This window comes from Vanellus vanellus (assembly GCF_965231255.1).
Source record: "Vanellus vanellus genome assembly, chromosome: 8".
Taxonomy (NCBI): domain Eukaryota; kingdom Metazoa; phylum Chordata; class Aves; order Charadriiformes; family Charadriidae; genus Vanellus; species Vanellus vanellus.
The window spans coordinates 13,892,336-13,903,587 of NC_138913.1; the positions used below are offsets into that span (position 1 = coordinate 13,892,336).

Below are 11,252 nucleotides of genomic sequence, written 5' to 3' on the forward strand. Positions count from 1 at the left end.
CAAATGGTCGGTGTGAAGCCACTTCCCGTCCCCCGGTGACTCACAGCCAGGGAAGCGCTGGCATCCTGCTCCAGGAAGGGTCACTCGCCTGCCCTGCCCTGCAGGGAGGGTGAACACAGGGAGGTGGATGGAGCGTGGACAGCAACACAAATTGCTGGGCATGCGGAAAATAAACAAGTCTTTGCCAGGAGTGCTGGGACAGCTGTGGAGGGACGGAGCGAAGCACAGGCAGCACCGACACCTCGACGTGCTGCCTCCATCCCTTAGTGGATTTTGCTCCTTGGGCTGACATGCACGGGCATCCGATGTGCTAGGCTGGAAGAACAGAGTATGATGTGCCCATTACAAAAGCTTCGAAACACCACTCTGGCTATTATCATGGTCCTGCTCTTTCCCTGGGAGCTTTTTGCTTTCGACCTCTGTCGTGCTTGTATCGGGCACACTTTCACCATGCACCAAATGAGGAAAAATGGCCCCGTTCTCCCCATTCTCCCCTGGACTTATCCTCTCTGAAAGAGGCTTGTATTTGGGTGCAGGACAGAATGAGAAGGCAGGGAGATTCATATGGCTATACTACACTTCCTGGCTAATCCAGGCTCTGCTACTGTCAAACTCTGCTCTTGCTGCCTCTGACGACTTACTTCTGTTTGTGGGAAGGCTCTCTCAGATTTTGCAGGCCTTTCCTGAGCTCACCACACCACTTCTTCTGAGTTACCGCTAATAACAACTGACTAGGATACCATGTTTTGAAAACTGGGGCAGCCACAGGTTAATTAATACAGTGCAAGACAAGTATTGGAAGACGATGCATATTGTCAGTACCTGTCTCATATCAATGCAATCTATATATATGTGGCTAATGAAAGTCATTATCCTTTGTGGGACCTATGCGGCCAATGCCACGTCCATTTGGATACCAGAAAACTCAGCAGAAAACATCATACCCACATAACCATATCAAGACATACATCTGGCAGAGAAGGAAGAAGAAAAGTTCCTTACTTGTGAGATTCCAAGAATGGAATTAGAAATCAGAGAGCAGAAAAGCTAAAGGAGCAGAGTCCTGTGCACCCTGGCTTTTTGACTGGTGACTTCCGTTCTCTACCTAGTGTCTCCCAAAGTATGTGCTTGAGGACCTCTTTTACAGTGTGACTTCTGAGGAACGGAGTGATCCTGGGATCAAGGCAAAAGATTGTTAACTCTGACAGTAAAACTGCCTCATGAACTTATGATAGGAATTATACGGGTTATATATTGTAAGAATAATAAACTTCTTATTGCCATTGTATTTGGAGGGAAATCTCGCAGAAGAGAAAGCGAGCTTTGAGCAATTCTGTAAAAGTACCGATTGGCTCCATCTGGAGGTGACAGCTGAGATGACAGACACCGTCAGTTCGGGCAAGCAGATTGTAAGCAGGGCTGAGCGCAGAGCGAGAAGCTGCTCCTCAGCCCTGTGTTGAAGCCTTGCCCAGGTCTCCAGTCTTCTACTGCTTCTCTTTTCAAAAATAAAGATAATTGAGGATGTGATGGTCTCTGTGCATTTGTACCTTTGGGATGGGAGGAATTTCTAGTCCCGCTCACTGTTGGTTTTCCTGGAAAGTGCCCTGGAGCCCCACTGGGTTTCTCAGCGCTGCGTGAGAGGGGGCGTTGAGGGAGAAGCCTCCTTACAAAGGTCCTGTCCTTCTGTCCCCAGCAGCCTGTGTGACCCCTGCTCACCCAGGGAGTCCTGCAGGAAAATGGCAAGCTTGCAATGGCAGTAAATGAGCAGGCAAAATCCAACCAAACAAAATCCCCCAAACTGGCACTGGCTTGAAATGTTCAAGGTTCCCACATGGGAACTGGGCTCAGACCATGAACAAAGGGCGTGAGAAGTATCTAGGTTTGGCTTAAATGCAGAAATCAGAGCTCTGTATCTGAGCTGGGATGGTTATAGGTGTTGGCTCTGAAGGCCCATTACTGCTGCCTTTTCCCTTCCCTTCCTTTCCCTTTCTAGTGATATTCCTGCATTGAACTAGAGCATCACTGCATCAGAGACCAACCGGGTAACCAAAGGGCCTGGGATGTACACCAAGATGCTTCCTAGTTGCCTACTGCTAAGGCATAAACCGATGTACAGGAATAAACACGTGTGTGCACATGAGAGCACTTCTGTGTGTCCCTTAGCAGTGCTCACAACTTCTGCCCTGAAGAACAAGTTTTGATTCTGTTTTTTTTTTTAACCCCTGCTTTGCCAAAACCCGCAATGATACCTGTTTTCTTTGCAAGTCCAGGACTCCGGTTACCTGCATGCCACTTCTGCACAGCCCCATTTCTCTTCAGCCAGGCATGACAGGGGCTTGAACTGTGCAGGGCGGATTGGCTGCAGCGGCTCCCGTGGGCGCTCTCGCCCTCCTCCCGTCCCCGTTGCAGGTGAGCTTTGCTCCTGCGGCCGTCACTAATGCACGGCATCTGCAGAAGTGAGAAATTCCCGCTTCTCATGGCCTCTGGAAGAGGGTGGTAGTGCCCTGGGACACTGAGGTTCTGCCTCTACTGCACCTTCAAGGTGCTGGGCAGTGTTTTTCTCACCCCCCTGGATGTGCTGATCACCTGCTGGCATGAGGTTTTTCCTCCAGTATGTGGGCTGTTTTTTTGCTTTTTTCTCTACTGGGTTTTTGATAGCATCTACCTGGACTGACTGCTGGATGGTGAACGCTGATGATTCCCTGGAGGTAAGATTGGGGTGAAGAGAGCCTGATCACCGAAACAGATGTCTCCTAGAGAGAGTTTGATTCCTGGCATCATTACTCACTCTCTTGTACATTTTCCCTGTTGTGCTGGATGAAAGTAGATGAAAATGAAATGAATGACTCTGGCAAGAGCAGGGGCAAAGTGGTATTTCGTGCAATTCTCTCTGCCAGACTTTATTATCTGCTCTCAATTGGTAAGTTCAGGAAAGGTCTACAGGCTCTAGGTTTAAATGTGCGAGAACCTGAGAACAGTTATGCTGCATCTCCAGCCTGCATGGATATTTTGGAGATGTTTCTAGTTCTGTACATTAGACTTCGTGATGGAAAAGTCTAGTGTGTGCACCTGTGTTCTTCAAGTCTTTTTCTTAACAGCCATCGAGCTATAGGGCCAGCAGAAATTTATGGGGAGCGTGGGGACTGGCGCCGGATCCAGCACTCAAAAATACCTTCTTGAACTTGTGCAGACAGTAGCACTCTCATGTTAGAGAAAGGTATTGAGAAAAGTTCATTGCAAAAAGGGAGCAGAATGCTGCTTACATGCAAGGTGTGCCCCAGAGACTCCAGACCACTGCTGTTTCTCCAGCACTCAGTCGTGCAAGTTTGTATTTCCCTTCCCAGAGCAGCCAGCGCGTTCTGTACATTTAAGGGCTGTGTGGGAATCTGCTCTCTGGCAAACTGGATACTTTATGCAGTGAAGGTGAAACACTTTCCAAGACAGAGAGTTTGGCTGAATATATCAGGAGGAAACTTTCTATCTGCATAGGAAACCAGAAGAGCTCCTCTGCACTCAGTGATTGCAATGCAACCTTTAGCTGCATCACATCCTGTGATGAATGATCTGAGGAAAGAAAGATAAAACTGACTACAAGGAAAATAACTTTTTTTTTCTCTATGCCATAAGAACTCCTGACAATCTGGCTGTCAGTCCCACCCTCCCACCCTGGAAGCTGGTTGTAGATGGTCAGCATGTCTGCTCAGTCAGCCTCTTTGCAGGGCAAACAGTGTGCACCCACCAAAGCTGGCTGGGATATCACTCTTCATATATCATCTTAATTCAGGAGACAGTTTAGATTCATTTCAGGAAGATGTGACTTTTCTGTAGACAGCTGAAGATACCAGCATACTCAGAAAAGCCAAATGGATCCCAGATTGTGGGAAAAACAGAAGAGGGAAACCCAACTCCTGAGCCAAATATGTCCAGGAAAGATCCAGTCCCTCACCCCGGGGCTGTGTAACCTCATCTTCTTGGCAGAAAGGCACCTGCGCTGGGCTGTCGTGAAGTGCTCCATTAACACCTAGTTTGGCTATTAGCAGCCACTACTCTCACATTCCTGCTCTGAGTGTGAATACTAAATAATGGAGCAAAATGCCCCCAGCCTTAATACCTGACCACCACTGATCTCCTTAATGGCCCTAATGACTCACTGCCTCTCCAAACAGGAGAATGCAGGTAAATCATCCACTGCCAGAAAGGCGTGGAGTCCACAGTGACTCCTCTTTTCCCCTGGAAAAAGGGTAATTCCAGGAAACTTTGACTTCAGGAGAAAGGAACTCCAATCCTCCAGCACAGAAAATCGCCTGGCATTGACCCTGGCCCTGGCAGCTGGGGAGGATGAAGCCCTCACTGTGGTCCTGTTGGAGAGGAGCAGCCCAGGAGAAAGAGGCCAGGGAGTGTTGGGAGCAGCCGGGCCCTGGCCAGAGCTCAGGTCTCACAACCCCTCGCCTGCCCTTCAGAAACTACTGGGTTATGGCAACATAGAAAGTGGTTTAAGGTGGTGCACTCCGTGTGAGCATCTAGACGAGCCTGGGTCAATTTTTGCAATAGTTCGAGCAGGAAAAAACTCATAATCTGCTTCCCAACAAGCACTGTATTGTGTACGTAGTCCCTCCCTGTTGCAAGAGGATTAAAAATATTACCACTACTGTTAAACGCTGCCTGTTTTACTCTCATGCTGGGCTTGTAATCATTGTAAGTTGGCACCTTTTTACTGTGCGGTAAAACACTGTGACTAACATCGCTTACATGTTTGTCTTCTGCCTTTCCCCAGAAGGGGAAGTGTGTGCTTGTTCTGTCATTTTTTTTGTATTAGAATTATTTTACTATTAATTATACATTATGCATAGGATATAATTATATATATTACAGTCATTATGCAGTTTATGTTTTACATGCATACTTGCGTTAGGGAAAGCAGGTCGTGGCAATGCGTGTTTCGTAATCAAAGTGGGAGATGAAGAGTTTGGCTGTGATGCTTGGCTTCTCGGGGAGTCCTTGGCTGGGCCCAGGGAAGCTGGAGTAGATTTGCTATGGGGGAAAAGGGGTGATGGGCAATTAGTGCTACCAACACGGTGCATGAGTCCAGCTGTGGGATGGAGAAATCTGTGCCCCAACATGACGGCCCAGCCAGCCCTGACCCCTCTCCTGTTCACATCATCAAGTCCCCGTGTGCCTGAGGGTCTGCGCTGTCTGCGCAAGGGCAGGTGATGCCCAAGGTGGTTTGGGAGCAGATTAACGACCAGAAGGAAAAACGGTGCACAAAGCAGAGAGGAGCAAGAAATGGCCAAGGAGCTCAAGAGGCAGATAACAGAAACCGGAATAACTCCGCATTGGCTCAGGCCAGCCACAGGTCCCCCCTCCGATGTCTGTTCCCATCCCTCCTGCACCGGGCAATAAGACATTTATCCCTGCTTCTGCCCTTGTTCAGCGCTAGCAGGAGTAGGCGACAGCTGAAACATCCCAAGAAACACAAAATGTGTATCAAGTTTTTTCTAGTCTGGGAAGGGGGTCGTTTCACAAGCTAGACCATGATCACAACTGTTGCACCTTAAGACCTCTGTTTCGCTTGGAGGCTGACAAAGCCTGGAATCCTCCTAGTCTCTTTATAAATAATGCAGACGCAGATGCTGCTTGTAAGATGTAAAAAACGATCCTAATGTGAGCAAGTGAGGAAGTAACTGAGAGTATTAGCTAAATACAGAGTAGTAGGAATAAGCCTATGGTGGTTTGGGAGGAACGTGAAATGATATAAATACAAGTGGAACAAAATGTAATTTAATAAAAATATGCTAATTTCAAGCACAGCCTGAACGTTGGTGAGTTAAGACAGAAGAGGAGCTACAGCCGGTTTAAGAGGGCCACAGTAAAAACTTACATCTAATATAAACATGGCAAATTGTTTTACGTGACACTGTTCACTTGAAAAACACAGAATCAATGAAACCAGATTTTTTGTAGCACTGCCTCTCATTTTTTTTTGTGATATTTTTCATTAAAGCTGCCCTGAAATTCTCAGAAATTGTAAGTAGTTTTCACCTTCGTGAAACAAGATGCGTAGATTGTTTTCATTCAAACATAAAAGGTATCTGGTTTTGCCAGTCTGAAGTAGCAAGTAATTCTTACTCACCTTTTATCCACAGTGCTGTATCGCAGAAAAGGTGCGCAGTTTGGCTTAGACATTGTATTGTGGAGAAAATATTATGGTTGGCTATGGACTTCAATACCTCCTGACTGAGACTTTATTAAGCGGCTGAGATATGTTATTTTCTGCTTTGTGATTTACAAGGTGCAAGAAAAATGAATTTATTGCGTCATCCAAGCAAGCTCAGTCCCTTTCCCCTGCGTGAAACCCATTCCCAGGGAGAGTTTCTCCTTCCATTAACTGTGGTGGGTGTCGCTGGCAGCAGCGGGGCAGGCTGGAGTCCAAAGCTGCACCGACATTAACTCTGCTCCCTGTATGAGCAATTCCAGGAATGTTTTAGAGGCGCTTCGTGCCATATTTGCATTGGTAATGAAAATAACTCCCATATTAAAGCGCTTTATGGAAGGCTGGGCTGGGAATGGTATCTACGGCTTCAGGACAGCAGAGACGATGAGCCATGATGCTACTGCAACATCTGCCCGAGTCTGGATGTCTCAGCGATGAGTGTGGCTCAGGCACGCGTGGTCCCATAGCTGGCAGTGCACTGGGAGCCCCAGGGCCAGGATCAGCTCCAGCTGCCTCTCATTTTCCAGCCGGTGTTTACAGCTGAGTCATTTGGGGGCAGCCCTCCACACGTGTCTGGAGAGGGGCTCACGTCCACACCTCTGTTCTGCACCAAAGTACTCCTCCACCGCGCCGTGGCCACCTCCCACGCCTGCCCCACCAGTCACGGTCCCCTCTGCATCGCTCCTCAGCAGGAGGATGGTGCGAGGGGAGCACGGAGAGCAAAGTCTCAGGTCATCCGGTTCACAGCCCTGCCCAGCTCAGCCTAGACAAGCGTTTGGCAAGGAGTGATCAAATCTGCTCTTAGATGTCTCCTGTCAGCCACCCCCCAGCTCCTCCCAGAAGTTTCCTTCAGAATTTTTATCCTTACCAATAGAAAGGTTTTTTTTTCCCCTAATGTCTAGTGGGAATTTCTTTTGCTTTTATTTAAATCCATTACCGGGGACACAGAAAACATTGGCCTTTTTCTCCATCCTGCTGCTGTTTTTCCTCTTCAAGCTAAACAACTCTGGTTTGCCATGGACATAACCGGACCAGGATTTCTGTTGAAGGGCCTAGCTGAGCATCCGCTGTGTTGGTGGATATATTAACTTACGGTTTTCTTTCTCTTCTCAACCCACAGGTAAGTACAAAATGCCGTGGCTTGTGGTGGGAATGTGTCACAAACGTTTTTGATGGGATCCAAACATGTGATGAGTACGACTCCATCTTCGCTGAGCACCCTGGTATGTCAGAGCCAAAGACTTTTCTACAAGTGGTGGGGACACCTGAGTGTAGTTAAAAAGAGCATCTGTTCTACTCAGTGACAGATAATTTGGTGCACATACATATTAGAGCCATATTTGTTTTCTCAGGGAGGTATTACTCCCAGGGGAAGGTGGAGAGAACTTCACCCCAGAAAAAAAATATTCGTGTGGGATCTGATCCCATTACCCACCTGCGCTTCCATTCCTCGTGCACTAGAACGATCTGCTTTTGTCCTGCAGTGAAGCTGGTGCTGACCCGAGCCATGATGATCACAGCAGATATCCTGGCAGGATTTGGATTTCTCTTCCTCGTCCTGGGACTGGACTGCATCAAATTCCTTCCCGATGAGCCGGTCATCAAGCTGCGCATCTGCCTGGTGTCTGGAGTTACGTTGCTCATTGCAGGTATTCCCCCACTGCACCCCTATCCTTGCAGGACACACTTTACAAGGGAGGGGAAGCTTTAAAGCCTTCTCTTATTTTGGGGAGAGGAGTTGGTGATTTTCTAGAGCCTAAACACGGGGGAAGGATCTTTATTTGCTTTACTTGTGCAATATAGCTTCTTCTGTTCACTGCCTGCCCCTAACAGCGCATAGCTGAGTATATCTGCTTTCATTTGATGTATTGACCAGGTGATTTGGCTCCGAGTTGACTGATTTCCATTTACTGCTGTTTCACTGTGAAGAAGCCAGCGTTGTTGATAAGGCAAAGAGACCTAATTGCTGAAGGACTAGAAATGCTGCGGCATCCTGGTTTGGTTCCTGGCTCTGCCACAGATTGTGTGACCTCGGCCAAGTCACTTAGCCTGAAATCTCTGCAGCCAATCTCTAATAAAACGCTAATAACACATCTGTCCCTCCTAGGTGATAAATACCCAACTGACTGAGGTGCTTTGCTGTTATAGCCAGTGGGAGAATTTTAAATGCAAAAATAACTAGACTGCCAACTAGGTACCAAGTAATTTCATTTGACTTTATGCCAATATTGGGCATCTACCTTTGCTTCAGCATAAGCAGATTTAACACATAAATCACCTCCGCTACCAGAAGCGCACGTGAAGCATTTTGAGAGGTTCTTTTAAACATCCTCCATTCACCTCCCAATGTTTGTCTGAAAAATGCTGTCAAAGTTCTGAAAGTCAAAACAGATTAGAAAATTAAATTCTTGAAGTAACTTTACAATCAGTTGATAAATGAGCTGAGAATGGAGAAGCTTTCTGCCTTTTAGTGCAGAAACCTGAGTGCTGCCAACCGGCGCTGATGGTGTCTGGGAGTGCCAAGCTGGGAGGTATAGCCTCTGCCTGACAGCGCTCCAGCCAAGATTGGTAGGAACCAGGGTGAATCCGCCAAAGTGACCAGGCTGAGACAGAACAGGGGCCAAAACCTGTCCATCCTAAAGTCTGACCCAGCAGACAAAAGGCTATAACTCCGGATTTTATATTGGTGATCTCCTCGTGGTCCACCTAGGAGCTCAGTGTGGCACCTCCCTCCTGTCCTGCAGGTCTCCCGGGCATTACTGGCTCGGTGTGGTATGCCGTTGATGTCTACGTGGAGCGCTCCTCTCTGGTCTTCCACAACGTGTTTCTGGGCATCCAGTACAAGTTTGGCTGGTCGTGCTGGCTCGGCATGGCGGGGTCGCTCGGCTGCTTCTTATCCGGGTCCCTGCTCACCTGCTGCACGTATCTGTTCAGAGGTGAGGAACCATCCCAGGGCTGAAACACAGTTCAGAGAGAGAGAGACATCGCTCGGGGCCTGCTACAGGCACACAGGGTGGGGAAAGTCCTTCAGGGACATGGTTCAGGATGGTTGCTCATCCCCAGTAGCAGTATCTTCAGCTGTAAAATGGGAATAGTGTTATTTCAGCAGCTCTAGAAAGCACATCAAGGCTGTCAGGTGGGAGCTGAAGTGTAAGTATGGCATAAAACGTGTTATAATGGCATATCTTGGAGTGCTGCTTTCTCTGCATTTTGAGGCTTTGCAGCTGAAAGTCACCGAGAGCTCGTTAGCAGATCCTGTTTCTCTCCCTGTGCCTCACAGAGACCAGCTCTGGAAGACTCCACTCTGCTTACTCCTTGAGGAAAGGCTATTCCTCAGCTGGGACAATCGTAACAAATGTGCATTTGCCATCCTCTCAAACAGCTACTGCCAAAATGTACGCAGTGGACACAAGAGTGTGAGGAGGAGGTGAGTGCTCCAGAAGGAGCTCTACTTCTGTTTGTAGTGGATTGCGCAGACGCTCCAGCTCCTGTGGTTGTGATACAGATGCAAAGTTAAATTTCAAGGATGTACTCTATGCTATGATGTTTGCACCGTGAGAGCTTCAAAAAAACCCCTTCCTCCAAGAAAGTAATCTCCGAGGAAATCTTGCTTTAGGGATTCCTGTTGTCTCAAGTGCTGAGGCCTCTTGCACAAGCACGGATGGAAATAACCAACACAACCTCTTTCAGCATTTGGCTCAACACTATCAGCACAAGTGAGATAAATCAGCCGCTCCTGGATCAGACCCCAGCGTTCAGCATGGAGATCCCCAAACTGTAAGATGGATCTGTTCCGTGTCTGGCAATGTGTCGACAGAACATACAAAGCAGAAAATACAGGCAAAGAGAGGAACGGATCGTCTGGCCAACATCTGGACCCTGTGCACCCAGCATGGGGGTCTGCTTCTCTTAAAGGCAGCTGGAGCGTTCAGCAGAAGATAAAGAGCTGTGCTAAATGCTTGGCCCTCTCTTTGGCCCATGAACCTCTGCACTGAGGAAACACTGCAAATTCAGGTGAATTCTTCCCTGCAAAATAGAATCCTTCTCTGTTAGTGTTAAAACGTACATTAGGGATGCTCTAGACTCACTGAGGTCTGGAAATTGACAGCTTCTTGCTGCTTAATAAAAATTTCGCCTGAACAGAGACAAAGTGAATGAAGGTCCAAGATCTGACCTTGTGCATGACAATATGTCTATACCAGCTAGAAACTAGGATAAACAGTAGTAAAATCTATTGCCCCTTTCTATCAAAAGATATTTAAATCCAGTTCAGGACTGCTATCCCCTGCTGCAATCCGAGCTGCCATAGGCTGGGTGAGGCTAGAGCATCAGTCATGTCTTCACTAGGGTGGGTGAAAAAGACTCTGTAGTTTAACATTTTCCCTAAGAATGGATGCAAAAGTTCTTCCATGCCTTTGAATGAAAAAGAAGCTGAGACAGTTTTCTTAGGGTTGGTAGCAACTGCCCAAATCCAGTCCTTTCCAAGATGGGCACCACATCATATGGTCATGGGCACCAGGGAGTGAGAAAAAGCTCTCAGCACAGAGATATAGCTGTTCAGGAGGAGTGGAGAAACAGCAGCAGAGTCACAGGAGGGTGTGCACACCCGTGGGTACTGCGGCTCTACCAGAGGTAGGTTTCCTCCACTGACTGCTTGGTGGGGGGACTGGATGGAGAAACTTCCTTCCTCCTCCCAGGCAATACGAAGTGAAGCCTTATGAGGTCCAGAGGGAGACAGGATGGCTGTGGATGGAGTGGGCTGTGTTCCAAAGGGTACCTCTGATAGCCTCTACAATGGAAGATGAAGGGCCGAGTCCTCTCAGGGATTGTCCTAGAAGCAGCATCTTGGGCTGCAGCACAGAAGTGACCAGCAAGGGTAAAAACATAACCCAATCCTGACATGACTCCTAATCAAATAACACTCAGGCCCTGGGACAGACGGGACAACAGCAGGTCCATATGGCTTTGCTACGGGCTCAAGCACCTCCACAAGGCTCAGACCGTAACATAACCACCTCAGCACGAGCCCTTGTGGCAGCAC

At 48.0% G+C, this 11,252-nt stretch overlaps 1 protein-coding gene across 1 annotated transcript; it reads left to right on the plus strand.

The window, feature by feature from the left end:
• Positions 1-2,594: 2,594 nt before the first annotated feature.
• On the plus strand, positions 2,595-9,631 carry CLDN16 (claudin 16; the record flags this gene model as incomplete). The annotated part of the gene is made up of 5 exons (XM_082486823.1): positions 2,595-2,708; positions 7,332-7,434; positions 7,696-7,860; positions 8,956-9,147; positions 9,492-9,631. 5 exons carry the CDS (start codon positions 2,595-2,597, stop codon positions 9,629-9,631), a joined length of 714 nt encoding a protein of 237 aa, XP_082342949.1.
• Positions 9,632-11,252: the final 1,621 nt, after the last annotated feature.